General features: G+C 39.6%; 1 protein-coding gene across 1 annotated transcript in view; it reads left to right on the top strand.

The window, feature by feature from the left end:
* The window catches only part of LOC149149477 (uncharacterized), a 90,084-nt gene that overhangs the window by 65,004 nt on the left and 665 nt on the right, over positions 1–24,415 (top strand). The window contains exons 7-8 of the mRNA XM_089445348.1: positions 24,005–24,166; positions 24,332–24,371. Of these exons, the coding sequence (XP_089301474.1) occupies positions 24,005–24,166; positions 24,332–24,371 (202 nt within the window). The remainder of the gene's footprint in view (positions 1–24,004; positions 24,167–24,331; positions 24,372–24,415) is intronic.

The following is a 24,415-nucleotide window of genomic DNA, read 5'->3' as shown; positions in this document are numbered from 1 at the left end:
ACAAGTGTCAGGATGAATACCTTTCATGTCCAAATAATCCCAAGCAAATGCTCTGGATTGTTTTCGAACCATATTTATTACCTGTTGTTTCTGTTATGTACTTAATTTTGTACCAATGTACAACGTTTTCTCAATGCTGATTTCAACAAGCTGAGCACTTGCGTCGTTGTTTTCTTGCATGGCTGCCATAGTAAATGAAAACACAACAGGGTGACAGGTTTCCTGAAATTCACTGCTGAAAACATGATGATAGCCATTAAAAGAAACAAGATAATTAATGCAATTAATATCATACAAGAATTGCTGCAAAACATGTTCTTCAGATTGTTCTTGAAGTCCTCTTGATTGTTCTAGAGTTAATAAGGGGAGCATACAGTGTTCTTCCCCATAGGGATTCTCCAGCCAAAGAGGTACTTTAGCAGCCAATTGGGCAAATGGAAAAATAGTCAATGTCTGATTTTGTGATCCATTAGAAATAGTCATTTCCCCATTTTTGCACCCAATAACAACATCAGCAGTGGCCAACCAAGGTCGCCCTAAAACTACTGGATGTCCGAGTTTAGAAGTTTTTGGGGAAATTACAATGAAATCAATTGGGTATTCCCAGGAAGCTATTGTTACCACTATGTCTTCTAGGACCCCCATAGGTTTAACAATGGACTTATCTGCCAACTCGTGTGGGCCTTACTTCTTTTAATTGTAATAATGTCATGGTATCAATAGTCATGGCATTGATGGCTACCCCCAAGTCTACTAGAGTATTGGGCCAAAGAGTTCCATTGGTTTCTATGGTTACCTCGGGGTTACTTGGATCATCATATTTTGGTGGTAAACCAGATATAATTTTTGACATTTGGCTAATTACTTTAATATTCTGATTTTTACTTCTCTTTCTTCCTGGCTTTTTGATGCAAAGATCCTTAATGATCTTGGTATAAATCAGAATGTCTCTAATGGCTTTCAACAAAGGAATTTTTATGCAAACATTCCTCAATTCAGATTCCAAGTCGTATTCCATGGGAGCTTCAGTTTTCTTTATGAGCAATCTCTCTGGATAAGGAGGCTCCCTAGGTTCTTCTTGTGGTTCTTTTAGTTCACTGTTTTTCTCATTTTCTGTTTGTTTATAATTTTTATTTTCGGGTTCTTCATGGGGATCCTCCTCTTGAATAATTACAACTAATTTGTTTTTATTAATTGTTTTTCCTGATCTTAATTGAATTTCATTAAGAGGAAAAGCAGTAATAACATATGTGGGAAAAGGTTGCAGCTCAATATTTTGTACAGGTTGAGGAGGTCTATTATTAGGATTGGAAATTGGTTGTGCAGGCAGCTGAGTTGGGCGAGGAGGGTTGAGTGATTGTTGCACTTGCTGTGAAGATGAATTAGAACTTTGAGGTAAAGGCAAGGGTTGATGTGCTGGAGGTGGTAATGGCATTGAAGGTTGCTGATAATAGGATGAATTATATCCTTGCTGAAATTGAGGCATATTAGGTGCATAAGGCATGCAAGGTGGACATTGGTACTAGGGGTATGCTTGGCTTTGAGGTTGAAATGTATTCCCATAAGGACTTCCTCTCCACTCTGATTCCAAGGTGAGTTTTGAGGTGGTTGAGTAGGCCATGAAGGATAGGGTGGTTGAGAATTCCATGGCTGATTTTGGGCAAAACCTTGCATATTAGGATCTTGATAAACATTATGGTTTGGCCCTCTCCATGATGGTTTTCTGATTGTTTGAGGAAATTCACTAGTCTCAGCCCCCCCTTTGTAAATAGCTTGTAGTCCAGGTAGGGATGGGCATTGATCAGTGGCATGCTCCTGTGTACAAATCTCGCACACCTCTACCACATTGATGGGACATTCTCTTTCAGCATGCTTACGTCTGCATTTAGGACAAAAAATTGCCAAGGCAACTTTTTCTTCTTCTTGTTTCTTTTTAATTTTTAGAGTATCTAGCTGGTCGCTAATGGTGTTTAAAATATCTGTTTTAAAGTTTTCCAGAAGGGTTCCCCAGCTCAACTCTAGTGACACCACCTTGTACTGGTTTCGGGTTCCTAGACACATAATCCCTTGAGTTGTCCCAGATCCTTTTTCCTACCTTAGCTTGACTTCTAGAATAGGTTCTACATAATTCAACTATTTCAGCAAATGGTTTTTTTATAGATATCGCCAGAACTTAGGAGATTTAGTGTTTCAATGCATTCCTCCCTTAACCCTTCAAAAAGACAGTCCTAAAGGTTCTCTCGTCCAAGTTACCCACTAGCAATTTGTGATAGTTATAAATGAATCTCTCTAGGTATTCCTCCAAACTTTTGTCCTTCATCTGTTGCATCCTAAAGATTTCATTAACATTTCTACTTTTACAATAGTTTTGATATTTCTTAAGGAAGACAAACTTTATGTCATCTCATGAGTAAATGGTGTGCTCTCCCAAGCTCATGAACCATCTCAGGGTTGAGTCTTTTAAGGTGGCAGGGAATAGTTTAAGCTTGTGTGCATCATCATAATAATTATAGCTTCTGCAAAGAATATCAAATTCAAAAAAAAAATGAGTCAGGATCTTCAGAGGACGTATCGCGGAAGAGTGGAAGAGATGCCAAGGGTATATTCTTCATATTGATGTTTCTGGTGATGTCTAGAATAGGAAATCTGAAGGTAGTCTCTACATCATCTTCTTGTTCCTCGGGTCCTCCTCTTGGTCCATCTCTCTAGTCATTATTTCCTCCGATATGGATTTGTCATTACTTCCAATATGGTTTTCCCCATTGTTTCTGTTTTCTTCTCCTTTATTAGCCATCTTTACTATCGGCTCAAAAGTAAGCTCTAGTATAGTGGTTCGTGTTATCACCCGAAGAAAATCTCTTAGGTTGTAGCTCGGAGATGCTCAGGAACATTACAAACTCAACTTAATGTTGGAAATGGATGAATGGAATGAATGATGCTTGTTCAAGCCAGATAACCACTTCTACTATGCTTAACCCCAGACATGCGTGAACACCCCAGACTACAAGGCTTTAGATCACCAATTACTCACAGTTTAAGGATTGGGTGAATATGGAGAATACTGACCACACCAGCAGATGCACAAGACCATGTGATGCCCCGCTGCAACCAGTAAAGAGGTCTGCAAATCTATCTCCTAATGCACAGACAGGATGATAGCTCTCTGGCACTAAGTAAACAGAAACCTGAATAACATAATCACTGAAACATACATGATTTTAACACAGAGGTAGGATGACAACTCCTCTAATGCTAAACATCAAGAGTTCATGAAAACTGCATAACAGGCACAACCTAGAACAAAATAGAAGTGGAAAGTGAGCAATTAACAACAAAAGAAGCTTGTATTAGCTGAAAATGAAGACGAGACGCTGCAAGTATCAAAGTAGTTACAGTCTCCAGAAGTTGAACCTTACATCAAAACAACAACCATCAACCCCGATTACACTTTGTTTTTGGGTATATATAGAGTTTGATTACAAAGATGTTATGCTATTCTAGGTGTGGAGGGGTTATAATGGACCACCAACCGCTTTAACTGTCTGATGGAGTATCTGGTGCAATCTACCTGCTTTAGTGAACGAAATTGATCTTCTCGGGTGCTCTGTTGTCTTTCTCGAGCAGGTGGAGTGTCTTATGGATGAAATTCCATAATCGCTAAATGCATTTAACTGCTTGAGGCCTGTCCTTTTTCTTCTTGGCCATGCTGTCTGTTGAAGATGGTGGTTGAGGAGCAAATGCACCGGGTACAGGTAACTAGCCACCTTCGTCCTTCGGGGGCATAAGACAGTTCCAGGACGAGAGGACTGCATGGCGGATGCATGAGCAAGACGAGAATAGATATCAGCCGTTGGATCAAATGAATGGACGACAGAGATCTCTCGGCGGGAGGTATCGGGAAGAAGCAGGAGCAGACAATCGTGAGCCGTTGGATCTCGGGCGGACAGATCCGACGGTCATCGGGCGGAGGAGATGCATGGGAGATAACGAGCGGGGACGGAGGACGGGCGGTAAGCGGTATTGATCGCACCGCCGTTGTGGGGGAAGCGGTAAAAGTACAAGGGCGAGCGATGCCAGTCAACATATGACGCGTGGCGGACGAGACGTGACGAAAACCACTTTGATCGCGAGTTATCGCGCGGTTGGTTTGCGGGCGCGGGGAGAGCGGACGCTGTTCGATCGCGGCGGAGATAATCAAACAACGGGAAACAAACGGGCAGGTTAATTGCAACGGGGGACCGTTGGATCAGGATGCAGTGATCAACGGTTAAGATTATGGCGGAGGGTCAGTGAAGGTGGGTGGTCGTGTGGGCGCGAGTTCATGGGCTTAAAACTTAGCGCCTTGGGGCTTGACGAAACAGGGGCTTATGCCGAGTTTTGGAGGAAAACAGAGATAGCGGGGCGTTATGAGAGTGTAAGGAGAATGGAGGAGAAGAAGGAAAAAGACTGTTGCGAGCTCTGTTTGAGCATAAACACACGGCCAAACTTGTATTTGGCCCTCCAAATGTCAAGACATGTAGCAGAGCTAACACTGGCTCCTTCTGGGGATGAGATCCTCCCTGTGAAGTCTCAAGAACTTGCAGATCAATGCCTTTCCTGTAAAAACCAATTAGCAAAATTCCCTAGTGTTCCATTAGGCATGGAGTCTCCCTAAGTCTACACTAAAACCTGTAAAAGAACACATTTACAACATTAAGGCTCGACAACCTTAAACAACATAAATTTTCAAAAGCTGCCCATTTACTGGGCGACCAAAATTGTTTCCCCTTCTCTTGGTCAATATGCCTATCAGCCGGTTCATCAAAGATTTGCAAAATCGGATTTATTTGATCATCTACCTCAAAGAGTTTAGGGCATTTGACCTTATCAGGTAGAGATGGTTTATATTTCACCCCCTCTTTGTATACTCTCATCCTTGGATGTTCTTCGTGGGATCGGGATGCAGTGATCAACGGTTAAGATTATGGCGGAGGGTCAGTGAAGGTGGGTGGTCGTGTGGGCGCGAGTTCATGGGCTTAAAACTTAGCGCCTTGGGGCTTGACGAAACAGGGGCTTATGCCGAGTTTTGGAGGAAAACAGAGATAGCGGGGCGTTATGAGAGTGTAAGGAGAATGGAGGAGAAGAAGGAAAAAGACTGTTGCGAGCTCTGTTTGAGCATAAACACACGGCCAAACTTGTATTTGGCCCTCCAAATGTCAAGACATGTAGCAGAGCTAACACTGGCTCCTTCTGGGGATGAGATCCTCCCTGTGAAGTCTCAAGAACTTGCAGATCAATGCCTTTCCTGTAAAAACCAATTAGCAAAATTCCCTAGTGTTCCATTGGGCATGGAGTCTCCCTAAGTCTACACTAAAACCTGTAAAAGAACACATTTACAACATTAAGGCTCGACAACCTTAAACAACATAAATTTTCAAAAGCTGCCCATTTACTGGGCGACCAAAATTGTTTCCCCTTCTCTTGGTCAATATGCCTATCAGCCGGTTCATCAAAGATTTGCAAAATCGGATTTATTTGATCATCTACCTCAAAGAGTTTAGGGCATTTGACCTTATCAGGTAGAGATGGTTTATATTTCACCCCCTCTCTGTATACTCTCATCCTTGGATGTTCTTCGTGGGAGCTTTTGTACACTTGCTGAATAACAATGGCTGCTCCTGCTTCTTTCCTAGAACAAGCTCCATCCAAGGAGGTGTCCCAAAACTGTGCACCCTCTTCCTCTGTGATCTGGCAAACTGCCCTTCCAAGCTGTGTGGAGGCCACCTGGGTAGGCTTCATAATATCAAGACTGAGATTATCCATGTCAGCCTTGGGCATCGAATTATGACTGGCCTCAGTGCCTAAGGGGCAATTATGAGGGGTTTTATCTTGAACAGACAGAGGAACATAAGATTATGGGGAGCTTTCTTCATCCTTTTTGATCACTGGGCTGGGGATAACAACAGGTTGGTCAATTTGCAGATTTGCATAGTCATTGGAAGCTTGGCTGGCTTTAGGCTCAGGTTGATCTCAGGGTTCTATAAATCAAAGCAAATTCAATGATTACTCAAACCAATCCCTATAAGCTTCTTGATTCAACATACTTAACTCAAAAGACAAAACTTACCTTTCTAACTCAAAGCTAGTCTAAATGAATTCAGGCAACTTTAATCTAAGTACAAAACTTTCTACGAAAAGGAGCGATCTATTCAAATAATGATTACACTATAACTCAAATAAATACCACACAGGAAGTCGAAATGACTATGCTGTAAATGCCACAAAATTCCTTAGATGTTAATATACAACCACAAATAACACTCTGTTTCTACTGGTTCTGGACATTCCACACTGAGCACAATGTTACAAGAGCCTCATGTCACTAGTATACATATATAATCATAAACAATGAAGACATATTTCGGTTTAAAACAAGAGATCAAATTTGAAATACAACAATTGCTTCTCTTCAGAATTTGTTTTAAATTGAAAAGTTCCCTTTGCTAACCATTCATTACTGTAAAAGTGTAATTGCGAAATTGATCATGTACAGGAGATATTCATAAAAATGTCCTCAGCTCGCAAAAACTCAGCAGTAATATCAGTGTTCCACGGGGACGCATCCCCCAGGGTGGGGTGCGCGCACCCCACGAACCCGGGACGGGGAGACTCTCGGGGGTGCGTTTCCCCACGTCCCCCTTTTGGGGAGACGCAAGGGGGTGCGTTTCCCCAGTGTGGGAGACTCGAATCCACGAAAGGGGTACTTCTGAGCGTCCCCCCGAAAAATGGGGTTCTTCTGGGTGCCCCCCCGAAAATGGGGTTCTTCTGGGCGTCCCCCCTTCATTTTTGTCTAATTACCCTTTATAAACGAATAAAAAAAATGAAAATTAATTTATTAAAAACAAATAAAAAATAAAAATAAACTAAATTAACAATTACAAATAAAAAATTACATGAACATTGAAAAGTTAGGGTTAACTCTACTTTTAAGTTTTCATTCTGCCGCCATTCATTATGCTCTTACAACGCATTTTTTTCTTCCATCTGCTCCCACTGTGCCCACGAGAGCCTCAGAGCTTCAGCTCACAGCTTATCCCCCCTCTTCTCCACGCAGCGGCTTGCTGTTAGCACTTAGCAGTTACGTTGCAAACTTGCAGTGGTTACTGCCAATTGGTTACCTTGCTGCTCCACGCAGCCGGCAGCATATCAGCGTAATCCAATTCTTCCAGACTTAAGGACAAACTGCAGAAGGTTGCAACGCTGAATTTCTGCATCACATAGGAGGGTCGAGTAATTCAGTGTGACCGAAACCATATTTATAATTGTTGTTGGGCATACATGCTTTGATCGCTGGGTGTGAGACAGTCAACCACGGTTCCACCAGCCCTCCACGCAGCCGACAACTGAAACAGCCTGCTGGTAATTTTTGTTTTGCAATCTACTATGCCAGTCTCAACATTTTATCTACCTTCTAAATTTTAATTCGATTCAGGCCATGCATTATTATTATTAAACTGTTTTTTGGATTTCCCTGTGCTGTTTGTCTCTTTAAATGTTAAAACATGGGTTCAACCTCAGCTTCAGAATTCAGAATGATGAATGATGAATTCAGAATTTTCAATTTTCAATTTAATTTTTAAATCAATGATTCAATGTAAATTATAGAATGATGATTGATGAATGATGAATGATGAATGATATGGATCAATGTACATTGTATTTGAATATTTCATATTGAATTTTATTATTGAATCTTATGGTATTGAATCTTGATGAATTAGCATTTAGAACATTATAATGAGTATGTCATATGAATGATGTATGTATCAATTCATGAATGATGAGGACGGACCAAGATTCAATTACAATATGTTATTATTTGATTCAATTATGAATTTAAATTTTATGTATGGATCAAATTTGAAATTTCAATGTATTGGTATTACCATTACTAATTAGTCTATTTAATATGCTTTCATTATTGAACAATGAATATGAACATGAAAATTTCAAAATTATATATATATAATATTAATATATATAATTAAAAATTATATTATATATACCTCGACGTCCCCCCGTCTCCCCTAAATTTCCCTAAAATTTGAGGGTACTCCCACACGTCCCCTTTGTGCATCTCCCCGCACCCGCGTCTCCCCGTCCCGGAGACTTGGTGGAACATTGAGTAATATTCTCGTTCTTTTCCAGATTTATGAAAACAGAATAATAGCTTAAGTACGGAATGAAGTACTGAAATTCTGAGAACTATTTAACAAAACGATTTGGAAATGAAACACAAATCTAGTTACTGAAGCAAAACACACTCCTACATACTACAATGGTTACAAGACTCTATTCCAGGTCGTGGTGGGCCCTTGCCACTACCCAGAGCAAGTCTTAAGCTAATTCAGTACCTTATGAATCAAAAGACATAACAATTACATGAAAATAGAAGCTGAGACAATAATTATATTAAAGTTTCAATAAAACATCAGTTTAGGAGTTTGATCTTAACCAAACATAATCAAGAAGCTGAGCCACATTTCGGTTCAGCCTGAGTGTATATCTCCTTATACAAAGCTATGCATGAGTAACTTTTACATACAAAAGATCAAGCTTTTTAAAGAGTTCAGCCGATGAAGAATGGTTACAACTGATTGACTGAGAAAAGTAAAAATATAAAATCAGAACTAAGTTAAGCCGTGTGAAATCTCCCGGATAGCTTCGTAGAGATTGCAACCGAACTTAACCTGATCATAGCACTATTGATAAAACCGATTCTGTTTTTGAGAATGAGGAGGCCTATTCTGGGATGCCAAAGGTTGACTGGGTGCCTGCTGCTGAGTAGAGTACTGAACGAGGTACAAAACTAAGTATAGAATAGTGGGTCTAGAAACGACTGCCTGTTGCGTTGTTGAGTGATGTGCTGGACTGTGCTGGAGTGTTTGCTGACCTGTCCACGCACTTCAAATGTCTGCGAGTCCTTTTAAAGATTAGTCAAAGTAACTCAAGAGTTATAGGTTCATTTATCATCTACTCAAACCAATTAAAGACATACGAAAAATAGCACTTAGCAACAAATCTTACCTCCACTGTAAAGTAGTGCGGTTTAGCTAGTGTGGAGTGGTTTTAGGGTACAAAAAGGGTAGAGTAGGGTAAATGACAGTAAAAAGAGTGAAATAAACTGTGAAAAATGGGTACAAAAGTAGGGCCCAACACTGTCCTAATTTATAGGAACTCGCCCTAACTTTTAGGGACTCATCCTAACTTATGCAAGAAGTGATGGAGTCACGGTATTTGCACGAGTGAACCCAATGCAACACATCAACAAATTCACAAAACATGCAACACATTAGCACATTCACAAAAACAATCCCAAATCCCAGGTAAGAGAATTGATGTACATCCAACTTACACGATCGTAGGCCTTAGAAAGGTAAAGTTGATGATAACTCCCTTTAATATGTGAGTTTTAATACTATGGATCACCTCTTGTGCCACCCCAATGGCTTGATGGTTATGTGTTGTTGTGAACATAAATATATAATTAATAATTAATAATAATTAGTATATTGAATAGGCATGTCCTTTACCTACAGGAAATAACTATTTGTGAAGCGCCACCTTTTCTAGTATATAAACATGGCCATCATTTGTAACTAAGGATATCACTTGTACATTCAGCATTTATATATATTATTTATTCTATTATGGATATTCCATATTCCAAATATTTTGAATATTCAATGTTTACAAACTTTATTATTAATTATTAATTATATATTTATGTTCATAACATATGTAGTAACTAGGTAACTTATTTACTTGGTTATCAGTAACAAAATATCCATCTAATGCCAACACTTCACAAACAAGTCAAAACCTTGGCATCATTTCTAAGCAAGGAAACCACACAATGAAAAACCCATACCAACTACAGGCTGAGGAATCATGAAACATTATCTAGCACATCTGAGATGAGAGCATAAGGCGTAGGAACTAATACACCATTATATACGAAGGACTAATGAGCACATGAGTGCAACTGATGGATGGTGATTAACAGGTCTATGTTGATAAGCAAGAAATTCATAAAAACAACAACAAATCACACCCAAATCAGTGTGTCTTTGAGGTAGTTTCCTGAAGGGAAACAAGGCATACAAGTTTATTTTCTTGTTTACTCCTTAATTAGCCCTAATTTATTCAAAGGGTTTTTCTCATTGTCGTTATAAGCTATTTGCTTGCCACAATTTTTGGTTTAAAATCCTAGTTTATGATAGCCAAATATATTTTCTTGAGTTTATGTATTTGGGAATGTATTTGAGCCTCCATTGGTTGACCTAAGCCCACTCAATTGAGCCATAGGAACCCTTGAACTCACTCTCTTGGAGTTATACCTTAATCCACTTGAAACCCTAATTATTGCATACTTATTTCTAGGTGAAATCTTGTTGTCAAACCGTTTGGGGCATTTAGGTAAAGTCCAATTGGGTTACTTGATCCCTAAGATCTACTATGGGAGCCTCCCTTATGGTGGATTGTGTCCATCACTAAAATAAGGAGAGTAGTTGCGGAGGTGATAGTGGTAACACTCCAATTGTTGTGTTCAATTTAGGTTGTTTAGTGATGCTTTGCACTAAGGTGCTAGATTTTGTGGTAATAGTAACATTTTGACATATTTTTGGTTTCTTTTCTCTTTGGCTCTGAAGTTTGAAGTGAGATGAAATATTGTCCATTGTTTTGTATTGTAAATTAATATCTCAGATCAGTCTCAAGTTTTAATGTTGAAGTTCATAGGAACTAGATTCAAAAAATCTTTTTGTGAGGTGAAATTTTTGAATGTGTGACAATATATAGATTATCGAAATTTCTACGTTGTTTTGGACCTATTTGATTAAGATTGTTCTCTTGGTGAAGAGGGAGCTCTAGGAGTGTTTCTTGACCTATTTGCAGGTTGTTGGGTGAGAAACCATAGGTTGCTTGGGAGAAGTTCTTGAACACTTGAAGGATTTTAACTGGTTCTACTTATTTTGTTTTTATTTTAGCTTTGAGATGTGCTTTAGATTTGGAAGATGACGGCTCTTGGTCATAAAGAGTGATAAATTAGATGGTGCTTCCAATTTCATACCTTGGAAGTTAAGCTTGCATATGGTGCCCCTGTTGATCTAGTTAAGTTGGCCACCCATAACAAGATGGCCAAAGTCAAGTGATGTTGAAATTTGGGTTGCTTGGAACTTGGAAGACATTTTCTACTGAAGAAAACCCACAAAAATGAGTTTGTTGGGCAAAGTACACAAGTTTGGGGGTTTTGGCTCAAAGGAGTGGGCTTAGAACCGAGAAAATGAATTTAATTTGATATGGGTCATGTAGGCTCTGGTTGGCCAACAAGGCCAAGGGGCATGACCCTTGGAGTTTCACATCTGTTGGACAACTATAAATATAGGCCAATGGAGAGGCTTATGTGCACAAATGAGTGGACTTCATGTGTGGAGCAAGAGATCCCTAGAAAAGGAGAGCAGCAACTAGCAATAGGAGGATGAGCTAGGAGATCTGTTTAGAAAGAGCCGAGTTAGTAGAAGGTTCAGAGGTTTGTAAGGCTGCAAGGAGAGCCACAAATGGGTTGCAGGGCCGCCGACTGGCTGCAACTGTAGAAGAAGGGTCATCCGCAGGCACGTGAAGGGTCTGTTTGAAGGTTGAAGTAAGCCAAGTTAAGGCCGCAGTAAAGGAGCCACAAGGGGCCACCGTTAAGGCAGACTGAGTAGACTACAGGCAGGCTGAGGTGGAGAATTTGGTTCTCGGAGAAGGTTATTTGAGTAGCTCTGTGGGCAGGCAGTCCTGAGAGTCCGTTTAGTGTTTTGGAGAGCGGCTGAGGGCAAGGAAGTCGGCCGAGATTGTTTGTGGGTTGCTGTAGCAGCACCTTGGGTAAAAGGAGTGAAGGCCGCAGGCCTAGGATTTGCTCAGAAGTCTGAACAAAGGCTGGACAGGAGTCTTAGATCCTTGGTTAGGGAAAAGCTGCAACAGATCAGGTGCCAAGGAGACAGGCCGAGGCCTAGAAGAGGCTATAATAGTGGCTGAGAGCAAAGCAAGAGAGCCAAGGGTTTGCAGAACCTGGAGCAGACAGACCAAGGGTTAAAAGAAGTCTGTGGCAGCAAAGGAAAGGTGCTACAGCAAGGACAACAAGAGTACTAGTGTACCATGGGCTAAAAGGAGCAAGCCAAGGTGAGTTTTGTATTCTGCTGATTGTATTTTGTATTTGGGCAGATGAAGATCTAATGGACTAGGCCTCAGCCCTAGGGTCTGTCAAAGGATAGGCTATGTACTATAGCTTTTTATCAGGGTTTGTAAACGGCCATGATGCCTGGAATGAGAGCCCTAAGGATTTCTTATTGATGGACTAACAAGGAACGTGATTTGGGCACAATATATCTTGTGTACTGTTGTTGATCTTTTTGCTGTTATATTCTGCTGTGCAAAGTGCTTCATAGTTGAGCATCTCTAGTGCATTTATGTGCTTGAGTCATAGACCTGACCCAGGTGTAGGAATTTACAGGGTAAGTTCCTCAGAAAGAATACCAAAAGGACACCGCTCACAACCAGATCTCAAATCAATACACCAGTATTTTTGACGTGGTTAAAACCCTCAGAGTGCAAGGAGGGAAACAGTCCACGGCCTGTCCCAACGTGGGTACAGACAATTTATTAATCAAAGAATGAAAATTTACATAAGCTTCTCTCATGCACGGATTACCCGAACAATGACCCTCCATGCGCTTTAAATAGAACTCATGGACCAATCGGGTGTCAAGCCACGGATCAAGTGTCGATAATACCGAGGTGAGAGTGAACCGTCGGATCACTACATATCGTGACCGTCGGATTGTAAGTTACAATATGTACAACGGTAAAGAAACACACTTTACCTAACTCTATACCTAACTCTAAACTAGACCAAGTTGAACTTAACTATATCCTATGTGTCGGAATATCCTAACATCCCCCCTTAAGAACAACTTGGGATAGGATTGAAGGATTTACAAATATGACACAATAGGAGAAGGAAGGAGGCACTAGAGCCTATCCCCCCTTAGCGACAACTTCCTGAACTCCAAGCATATATCGAAGTTTAGTGAACTTCGCCTCTGTGAGAGCCTTTGTGAAGATGTCTGCAACCTGATCATCTGTTGGACAATATTGCACTTCAAGAACATGGTCATGAATGAGCTTTCTGATGAAGTGCATGTGTAGTTCGATGTGTTTGCTGCGCTGATGCTGAACTGGATCTTTGCATAGCTGAATGGCACTTTGATTATCACACCAAAGTGTGGTTGGATGCTGCTGCTCAAAGCCAAACTCTGATAGGATCTGACGAAGCCACAAGGCTTCCTTACTAGCTTCCACGGCACCACGATACTCTGCTTCTGCTGACGAAAGAGAAATGGCAGCCTGTTTCTTACAAGCCCATGTAATTGGTCCTGAACCAAGAGTGAAGACATAACCGGCAGTAGACTTCCGATCATCAGGGTCACCAGCCCAATCAGAATCAGTGAAACCAACTAACAGAGGAGCTGCTTTGGCACTGTAATGAATCCCAAACTGTACTGTACCTCGAACATAACGAAGTATTCTTTTGGCTGCTTTCCAATGACTTTCACGGGGGTTTTGCATAAAACGAGCAACAAGGCCAACAGCAAAGGAAAGATCAGGACGAGTATGGGTTAAGTACAAGAGTTTTCCTACAAGTTGACGGTATAAGGTAGCATCAACTTCAGGAGAAGTACAAGAGACTGAAAGTTTGACTCCAGACTGAAAGGGAGAAGGGGCTGGCTTACAGTCTTCCATGTGAAAATGACGAAGAATATCACAAGCATACTTGGACTGGGAAAGGGAAATACCTTCCTTGGATTGCAAGACTTGAAGACCGAGAAAATAGTGTAAGTGTCCTAAGTCTGTCATTTCAAATTTCTTTTTAAGGATAGACTTCACATGGTTTATAAGGTTGGGATCACTGCCAGTAAGGATAAGATCATCAACATAAAGAACAAGGATGATAAGAGAGTCACCCACTTTCTTGGTGTAGACAGTATTGTCAGAATGACACCTAGAAAAGCCAGATTCTAAAAGAAAGCTATCCATTTTGGCATACCAAGCCCGAGGAGCTTGCTTGAGACCATAAAGGGATTTCTTAAGTCGACACACAAGGCTGGAGTCTGTTTGTATGAAGCCAATGGGTTGTTCCATATAGATTTCTTCCTGCAAGTCCCCATGCAAGAAGGCAGATTTAACATCCATCTGATGGACTTCCCATTTTAAAGAGGCAGCAAGGGAAAGAACAAGGCGGATAGAGTTCATTTTGGCAACAGGGGCGAAGGTTTCAGTGTAGTCAATGCCTTCAACCTGTGAAAAGCCCTTAGCAACTAGACGAGCCTTATGTTTATCAACTTTCCCATCTGGTCCATACTTGGTTCTGTAAACCCATTTGCATCTAACAAGTTTGCGTCCCTTTGGTAGAGGAACAAGATCCCATGTATCATTTGTCATCAATGAATGATATTCTTCATTCATAGCTGCTTCCCAATGTGGATGGCCTGAAGCTTCTGCAAAAGTGTCAGGATCATGATTTACTGGAGCTTGAGCCAGTAAAGAAGAGGCTCTTTCAAACTGAGAACGTGTACGTCGCTGATCTGTAGGATCACCGGCAAGATCACCTGCTGCATCCCGAGTAGCACGGACCCATCTTGGAAGTTGAGGATCCTGAGAAGGTGGGGGAGGATTATCATCCTCGCTTTCATCATCAGAAGAAGAAATGTTTTCAAAGATAGAAGAGATAGGAAGAGGTGGCACATCCGCCGGACTAGGCTCGCAGGCCGATTTATTTTCATCAAATTTTACATCTCTTCTAATGATAACATTTTTGGACTTAAATGGAATAAGTCTATAACCTTTTACATCTTCAGAATATCCAACAAAAGTACATTTCTCACTCTTAGGTTCTAAAGCTTTATGCTTTTCATCTGGAATATGGGCCCATGCTTCACTTCCAAACACACGAAAGTGACTTACATCTGGTTTAATGGAACTCCAAGCTTCTTCTGGAGTGATATTCTCTAGAACCTTAGTAGGAGTGCGATTGATTATATAATTTGCACAATTAATTGCTTCGGCCCAAAAACTAAGACTGAGTCCTTTAGATTGCAGCATACAATTAGCCATTTCCTTTAAGGTGCGATTTTTCCTTTCAGCTACACCATTTTGTTGTGGAGTGTATGGAACAGTATGTTGCATTTGAATTCCATTTTCGGTGCAAAAGTTGATGAATGCGTTTTTAACATATTCTCCACCATTATCAGTTCTTAGCTTAAGAATTTGATGTCCAGATTGTTTTTCAACAAATGCTTTGAAGGCCAAAAAAGTGCTAAATACTTCGCTCTTGAGTTTTAAGAAGTATACCCAAGTGCGTCTAGAGAAATCATCAATGAAAGTTAAGAAGTACTTGCAGCCAGAGAATGAAGCAACAGGAAGAGGACCACATAAATCACTGTGCACAAGCTGTAAAGGGGCTGAGGCGTGCCAAGAGGCACGTTTGTCAAAACTGTCCCGATGATGTTTTCCGAGTACACATCCGGAACAAACACCATCTTTGCAAGATACCATAGGAAGACCTGTCACCATATTTTCTTTACATAGATGCTGAAGGGAGCGATAGTTTAAGTGACCAAACCGCTCATGCCAAAGTTTGCTCACTTCATCATTATGAGCAACAAATACTGAGGGAAGATGGGATGACCCAAAGTTGTGAAACTTATACAACCTTTTGGAATCATCAGCAAGACCAGTAGCTAGAATCTGTTTAGGATCTTTTAGATCCTTGATTACAACATCATGAGGTGAAAATTCAACAATTTTACCTTCACCTGAATGAGTTATCTGATAGACAGATAGAAGGTTGCAGGATAAGTTTGGAACACATAATACATCATTGAACTGACCATTGTCTAGATGAACAGTTCCAGTCCCTACAACATTAAGAGATCTATCATCACCAACATATATATTTTTGGTGTTACAATCATTTAAAGAAGAAAACATGGCTTGGTTTTTGGCCATGTGACAAGAGGCTCCAGAATCAATGAGCCACTCATGAGAATGAGAAGAAGAAGAAGATACATTTAATGCATAACCAGACTGAGATGATTGACGATGACATGCAGAAAGTGCCGTTCCGGAAGTTGAAGTTGAAGTAGGCTCCAGATGGATGTTATGTTTCTTCATTGCGGCTTCCAAGGCTTCCATCTTCTTAAAGCATTTAGATTCTAAGTGGCCATCTCGATTACAAAAGTTACAATGTCTGTCAGTCCTCTTCCATTTGTTTTTATTGGTCTTGTCATTTTGCTGAAATGATCTTTCATCTTGAGGCTGAGTTGGTTTAGGACCATTCCTTTGAGGATAAGACTTCTTAGGATTCTTTGAATTTGGTTGCTGCTGGGCGGCTAACGCTTTCGAGGAAGAGTTTCCAAGATTAAGAAGACCAAGGTGTAAGAGTTTTTCTTGTTCTCTTATTAAGGAATCACAAAAGGAGTCAAAGGAAGGGGGTTTGTAGTCTTTGCCTTGACAAATGAAAGCTTCCCTTGTAGAATGGAAAGTGGAAACAAATACAGAGTAGGCTGGTCCCAACTTAGTAAGGATGGAATAAATAAGGTTACCATCTTCTTTCTTAACTTTAACACCTTCCAAGAGATATCTAAGGGTCTTGAATTTGGACAAGAAATCTTCAATGCAAGAAAAATTATTAGGATCCAAAGTAAGCAACTCATTCTCAAGTTGATGGGCTCTAATTTCATTTTTAATCCCAAAAACTTTAGCAAGTTTTTCTAATGCTTCATGAGGAGTTTCAATTTCTGCAATGTGGAATCTAAGATCAGGAGAAACAGACATTCCTATCAAACCACGTGCTTGATCTTGTCTATTTTCCCATTTTTCGGCCTTGTCTTCATCTTTGGGTTTCTTCTCTTGGTCTGTGGCTATTCTGAAGAGACCTTTACTTCTAAGTAAATCTCCCATGTAGGCTACCCATTGGAAGTAGTTAGTGCTGTCAAGAATGACTTGGCATGGACTTTCCATTTTTTGAAAAAAAACTGAAGCTGAAGATGCTGAAAGTAAGTGGTCCAATGGATAGATCTCGAAAAAATAGGCGGTTTTAAAAAAAACGGCTCTGAAAAAGGCTTCCGGATGAAGAAGTTATGGCTTTTTGAAAAAAAATTGTTGACGTTGCCGGCAAAGTGCGCGAATGTGCGGGAATGAAAAAATCCGCCCCCACAAAATGGAGACTTGAACCCAAGACCTCTACTCTCTTAAAAAGTCTTTGAACCAATGGATCTATACAAAATATTTGAGAGAGAGAGAGAGAGAGAGAGAGAGAGGGGGGGGGGCCTCGATTTGCGTGCTTGCCTTGGGAAGGCTCTTTTCCCCTACAAAACACAAAACACAAAACCCAACACGAATATGCAAAGAAAAACGAACCTTACGGCTCAAAGTTAGCTTTAGCCAAAAAACTAGAATTTTTTTTAAAAAAAATCTCAAAGTTAGCTTTTAACCGAAAAACTAAATATTTTTCTCAATGTTTCTGATTTTCCAAGATCACACTAAGGTGCAGGGAAAAGAGCATACGCATGAGAAAAATCCTTTCTTTCTGTTTCTGATTTGCCCAGATCGCACAGAGTCGCAGGGCAAAGAGCATACGCAGAAATGAAAGGTATAGATCCGGGAAAAAAAAGGCTAAATAAACCGAAACCGAAATAAGCAGAGAGAAAATGACAGTAAACTGCAAAAAAAAACACTGTATACCTCCCGATCTGAAAAATGACGCAGCTAGGGCTACCGGAAACCTTTTCGCGTGAAACGAAAGGGGTTCCTCACTGAAACAGATGCTCCGAACGCAACAGAGCAGTCCTCTCGGCCCGAAAGCAGTCAGAAACAACAGATCTAGGAAACGACAGCCGCATGCAGTTCTACCGGCTTCAGATTTGGATCACCAACGGACGCGGCCCTCAAATAGCTCTGATACCATGTAGGAATTTACAGGGTAAGTTCCTCAGAAAGAATACCAAAAGGACACCGCTCACAACCAGATCTCAAATCAATACACCAGTATTTTTGACGTGGTTAAAACCCTCAGAGTGCAAGGAGGGAAACAGTCCACGGCCTGTCCCAACGTGGGTACAGACAATTTATTAATCAAAGAATGAAAATTTACATAAGCTTCTCTCATGCACGGATTACCCGAACAATGACCCTCCATGCGCTTTAAATAGAACTCATGGAGCAATCGGGTGTCAAGCCACGGATCAAGTGTCGATAATACCGAGGTGAGAGTGAACCGTCGGATCACTACATATCGTGACCGTCGGATTGTAAGTTACAATATGTACAACGGTAAAGAAACACACTTTACCTAACTCTATACCTAACTCTAAACTAGACCAAGTTGAACTTAACTATATCCTATGTGTCGGAATATCCTAACACCAGGATGCAAGGAAATTTCAACAAGTGAATCATCCTTGATTTGAGGAAGGATCACCACATCTCTCACATTGTAGAGAAGACAATGGGAAGAATATTTTGATACAATGGTTGGTTTATTTAAAGTACTTATGTTTATGGACAGATGCACTTGAAGAACAAGTTTTTTGTAATTTACGTGAGTAAGACAGACACAATGGTGAGCTACCTTACCAAGGTCACTAAGTTGAGAGGTCAACTGGCTACCATAGGAATGGAGGTGGAGGACAAGAAGTTGGTGTCCCTTATTTGTGGATGTGTGAAATACAATGGAATTTGGAGCTCTATCTTGGATGCCTTTTGTCCAAGGTATTTGTGCCCATGAGGCTTTGTTGCATTTTGCAATGCTTCGGGATAACTTTGTGTAGGAAAAGATCAAGTTGGAAACCTGTTCAACAAAATGAAAGGAAGTAGAAGGGTAAGTAGGAAGCTTCAAGTGTAGGAGAAAAAACGTAAGTAAAGTGAAATGTTCTGGGTGTCACTAGATGGGGCATTATTCTAGCTAGTGTTTGGAGAAAAAGAAAGGGAAGGGAAAATAGATTGTAGCAAGTATTATGGCAGGAGTGGATGGGGAATCATCACAATTTGAGATTGCCTTCTCCATGGTGTGTCAAATTGTTGATATTATGTGGATAGTGGGGCATCAAGACATGAATTATGATAGGAGGCTCTTCGGTAGGATTTAGGAGCAAGAGGGAGGTATGTGTGTGTGGTTGGGTGATGATGCTTCATATCCTGTGAAATTCTAGGGCTTCATTTTCTTCCAGATGCCATCATGTGTTCTCGAGTTGAATGATATTCAGTTTGTTCTTGGATTGAAGAAAATCTTCTTGTTATTTGTTTGGCAGATTACCAATGCAGAGTTTGATTTTAAGGACAATAATGAATTATTAGTGATTGTAGTGAAGCTAATATGAGGACTTTAGCTAGAGGTGTGAGTTGGTGTCCTTTATTGGTTGCTGGTTGATCCTATGGCACTTGTACATTTCAATGATAAGTTGGATGAGCCGTCTAGCCTTGAGGAGTTATATGCAGAGCATGGTGGGGATGCCATGGAGACAGGTTCAAAACCTATTGTGGAATTGATGATTGACTCCAAGCTTGGAGTCAGTGGTAGCATTGTTGAGTACATGGACAGGGTTGTTGGATTCTTTCAGGGAGAGGGAGTTGACCTTGACATTACTTTTGCTTCAGGTTTCTCTTAGAAAGAGGGCGATGACCGTGTTGAGGTTGTTGCTTCAATTGTTGGAGGTTTTGGGGAGCATGGGTGAGATACCCATGATTATAGCTTGTTGACAACTCTACACCATGAACTTGGTATTTCATAATGGTTGGGATTTGTTTAGTTGTCCAACTTTGTGATTGTGATGGATCTGATCCACTTGTTTTGGTGTTGTATGTAGTTGTGATCATCTTTGCAGGATTTCTTGGACAACTCATGATGTGGCGTTAAGGATTTTTAGCCTATGATGTTGCATTGTGGGATGATTGAGTTTGGTAGGTTCTGGGATTTTGTTGCTTTAGATTCACATGTGGTCAATGTTCTTTGGAGATTTGAGATGCCATGATGGCAATTTCTTTTGTTGGATACAATGATACTTCCAGATCTTACAAGATTGATAGTCAAGCACAACAGAATGTGAGCAGAGATGTGAGGTTTGCTGAGGATGTGATTGTTGAGGAGCAAAAGAGAAGGAAATGCCTTTGCACTTGTGAGAGCAGAAACATTTTTCAAGTGGAGAACAGGAGGAGATGCTTTTCACTCGTGGGAGACAAGTGTTGAAGAGAACTTGCTTGTTGATGCTTGCTCATTCGAGATCTTTGGTGGTGTCTAGGGTTCTTTTTGTTTTTACCTTGGGGGCTTGAATAATTGTGCCAACTTGTGATAAGATAAACTGTGAGTTTGTACCCAATCTGACTTTTTCTCTCTGAAGGTTTATTTTCATTGCATTATTTTTGAAACGATTGAGGCTTACATTTGGTTGAAAATTCACTAATCTTTGGGCAGTTTACTGCATCGAATGCTTGTCAACTATATTGTTAGTTTGCAAACGGAAAAACTATTGTAGAAGTACAATGACTGTTTTATTGTCTTCTTTCTTAGTATTTGCACTTATCTCTCCTTTGTTGCAATAATCCTCAAAGACTTGTATGATAAAACAACTTGCATGTGAAAATTGATATTCAACCCTACAGTACAAGAGACTGCATTTATGGCAGATTACATGGATCACACATTTCCAATATGCTTTCAGCAAGATCCAGTGTTTTGCTTTTTATTTTTCGAACCAACATGAACTCTTGCCCTATGACTTGACTAACTCCATTAATATTTTAGCATGCCCCTGCTTGTGTCACGGAGGAAATAATGATTGTGCCACATTTAGCTATTTCTCCACATATACATACATACATACATACATATATATATATATATATATATATATATATATACATATATATATATATATATATATTATGTATGCATGTATGTATATGTTATCAGAACTCAAGCAGTCATCTAACTGGTTGACCCCAGAACTGGGAACTGGACAGGAACTAGAAAAAGGCGGGTCAACCAAAAATTAGATAAAATATTCAACTTTTAAAGAAAAATGTATATATTCATGTGAATCCATATGAATCCAAACCATTTATACACAAATATACAAAAGTTCTCATTTATATAGCAAGTATGGTTGCATATAACCAAAATAGCGCTTAGCGCAATACATCTTTGAACCAAAATACATAATGAAACTTGCTCTAAATGGCCTCTGGAGTCCAAAAATAAGTACATTACTACAGTACTACAACTACTAGTGCTAATGGTTATCATCAGAATCATCACCCTCCTCATCCTCAGCCTCAAAATGAGTAGCCTCTACAGTGGGACTCTGGTTTGATTTCCCTGGCCTTGAAGGTTGTGATATCTCTCCCTGTGGAGGTGGGTGCAAGTCCATCCAGGAAAGATATTCATTGTCAGATGCTGATGCTTGACACTCCACAACCCATTTTGATGATGGGTCAAAGTCACCCAAAACTATGTTGCTTGATTTAGGGGTCTTGTTCAGCTATTGATTATGTTGAATATAAACCATGTCATTCAACCATTTTTTCTCTTTAGGGAGGGCCTCGGGTTTCTTTAGAGTTAGGCCATCTCACACAATTAAATTAAATTAAAAAAAATAGTTTTGAGTGGTCTGAAGTTGTGTTGTACAAACTGGTACAGAACTGGGCAGTTTCAAGCCACAAATCGGACCGTTTTGGGGGTAAAAGTGGCCAAATTTGCTGGTTCTGATAACATATATATATATATATATATATATATATATATACACACACACACACACACACTATATCAAGCATTTTTATCAATATAAATCATAAGTAAACCAACATATCCAAGAGAAGTTGGTGGTGTCTAGAGATATAACTTATAAGTATAGCATAGAGTGCAATAATTCCCTGAACCTCTATCCAGTCAGTTCCTGTACCTGTTTCAGTGCAAGTTAGGAATTAGTACCATGATACATCCCTTTCATTGTCATCCATTATGATCTAGGATATCTCACGAGCGAACATAATCATGTCAAGTCTTGTATCCCTTTCTATGTTATCTGGAATGAGAAAGAATGTGCAGGTTTCTGAAACAGTGGGTTTTTGAAATGACCGTGGAAATTTCTAAAATTGGGGAAATGGAACATGTAAGCATATGACATGTGCAGAGATCTATACATCTTTTTTTTCATTAAATAGTTTGGTTGAGTTTAATACATTTGTTGTCCTAACAGTAAGTGATGGAAAGAAAAAACAAAATAAGAGATGGAAATGTAGTGATATGGATTTGGGCAGCTGTGCCTAAACAATTTTTTGATGCCCTAGCATTAAAAAATAAAATGAAAAATAAAACGGAGAATGGTTCACTGATCTGTACCTATCCATATAGATCTGTATGATTGATTATTAAATAACCTTTTTTGTCAGTTTTTTTTGTTATCTTTCTGTGATGCCGAATGTCTAGAAACTAAAAAAAGAAAAATACAAGGGAAATGCTGCTCAAGCTTTTGTTTTTAAATCTATAGTATAGAAAGTGTGTTCTGGAAACACTTCGTAGGCGTTTCCCTCACATTTCTAGACCATTTCTGTATCAGAATTGTTTGCTGTACACAAATCTGAGCAACTTGTTTGATGAAATTCTTCCCTTTTCACTGAAAGATGACTTGTGTGCATGGATTCTAGGGAAAACATATATAGTCTATTAGGCTTGGCGAGTTCTGTTTGATATTGGATCTCTTGCCATGAACAATCCATTGGGAAGTCAAGTACTCATCCATTGTTATTGATATAGAACACCAAAACAGCTTCTTGGCCTTAGCGTGTAGGAAAAGTTTTTAATATTACCAGCTTATTGAACATTATTGGACAAACATTTTTTTAGGGATTTAAAATATTTATATGCTAGCCTCATATAGGTACAAACATACTACGTGACAGTAACGGTGGTCAAATTTGCTGGATTCAGGCTTCAAATTCCATCCCTATCCACTCTAGATTGGCTGGGGAATTGTAGTTAAATCTAGGCAAGTTGCTTTTAGAATTGTCTGCTTTGATCTGCTACTCTGCTACTATTTCACTGCACTAATCTGAAAAATAATAAACCAGTTGTGTATTTGTATTATTTTTGTGGTAATATACCTGGTGTCCTTGCAGCAATTACTATATATTTAAATAAATATCACTTTGTCTTCAATGGGAAATTATGTCACCCACAACTCCCTTCCAACAATTGAACTGTCTTTATTGTCTTTAAAATTTCCTTGAATCTTCTGACTATTGCTTGGCTTATCAATGGATAAACATGTGTGATAATTGTCTACTCTGGTCAAAGATATTTTTTGTAGATTAAACAACAGAAATTAGGTGGCCCATTAGCTAATGAAACTACTAACGAACATAACTACTGATTGTCATACAGGCCATATACCTTTTGTGCAATTTGGAAATTTAGTTTTAGGAAAATCTCAGTCTTTCTATCCTAAGTAAAACAAACTAAAGTTTTGGGACCATTTACAGTAAATATTCAGAAGAGGTTAAGTTAACGACTGTATTGGGTTTGTATTTTACCATTTTATAATGCTGAATGAAGCAGTAAATTTTAACAGATAATTGCAGGATCAGAAAATCTTGTCTGAAATAAGTTGTCTTGTGTTGAGAAAACATGCTCACCTTTTCTTAATATATGAGACATGTTTTTATTGCTTTATCAAGCAAAGGTTCTTTCATGGACAACACAATCACAGATCTGATTATTTTGAACCCACCTTTAGCGTTCTATGTTGTTCAGACCATTGGATTTTCTTTGAAACCCTGCATTCTCCTGATATGGTATATACATTTACAAATGCATTGTGTATAAATTTGCATGCTTTACTAAGCTGTTTTTGACTTTTTGTTGTTCTAGGCCACCTGTGAAGCAGATTTGTCAAGCCAAAGTCTCAAGGGAAAAACTGCTAGTTCCATGCTATGTGCCAAGGAAAGAGATGAGGCTGATCGTGTGATAGCAGCCATTATTAGAGCCAAGCACGATGCTCGGAAAATTCCTCAGCTTGATGGTGTTGATGATGTAATTATCCTTATATTTTGTAGATTCTTCTATAAGCTTCTAAGATCCGTTGTCATTTATAATCTTTTTGGTCAAGGTGAAGAAAAGAAAACATATTTACATATTTTTCCATAGGTTTGAGAGGAATTTGATGCATTACTTCTTTCTATTTGTTCTAATGGAAAGGTGGATGCAAATGAGGACTACAATGCACATACAGAACAGGGTAAGGCCAAGCTGCAGCAAAGACAATTTCATCCGGCTTGCAAC

The sequence above is a fragment of the Pinus tabuliformis genome, chromosome 9 (genome assembly GCF_031772625.1).
Source record: "Pinus tabuliformis cultivar Carrire ecotype Pingquan chromosome 9, CPIR1, whole genome shotgun sequence".
NCBI classification, from domain to species: Eukaryota; Viridiplantae; Streptophyta; class Pinopsida; order Pinales; family Pinaceae; genus Pinus; species Pinus tabuliformis.
Note: the sequence above shows the minus strand (reverse complement) of the source record. Positions and strands in the feature narration are given on the sequence as shown.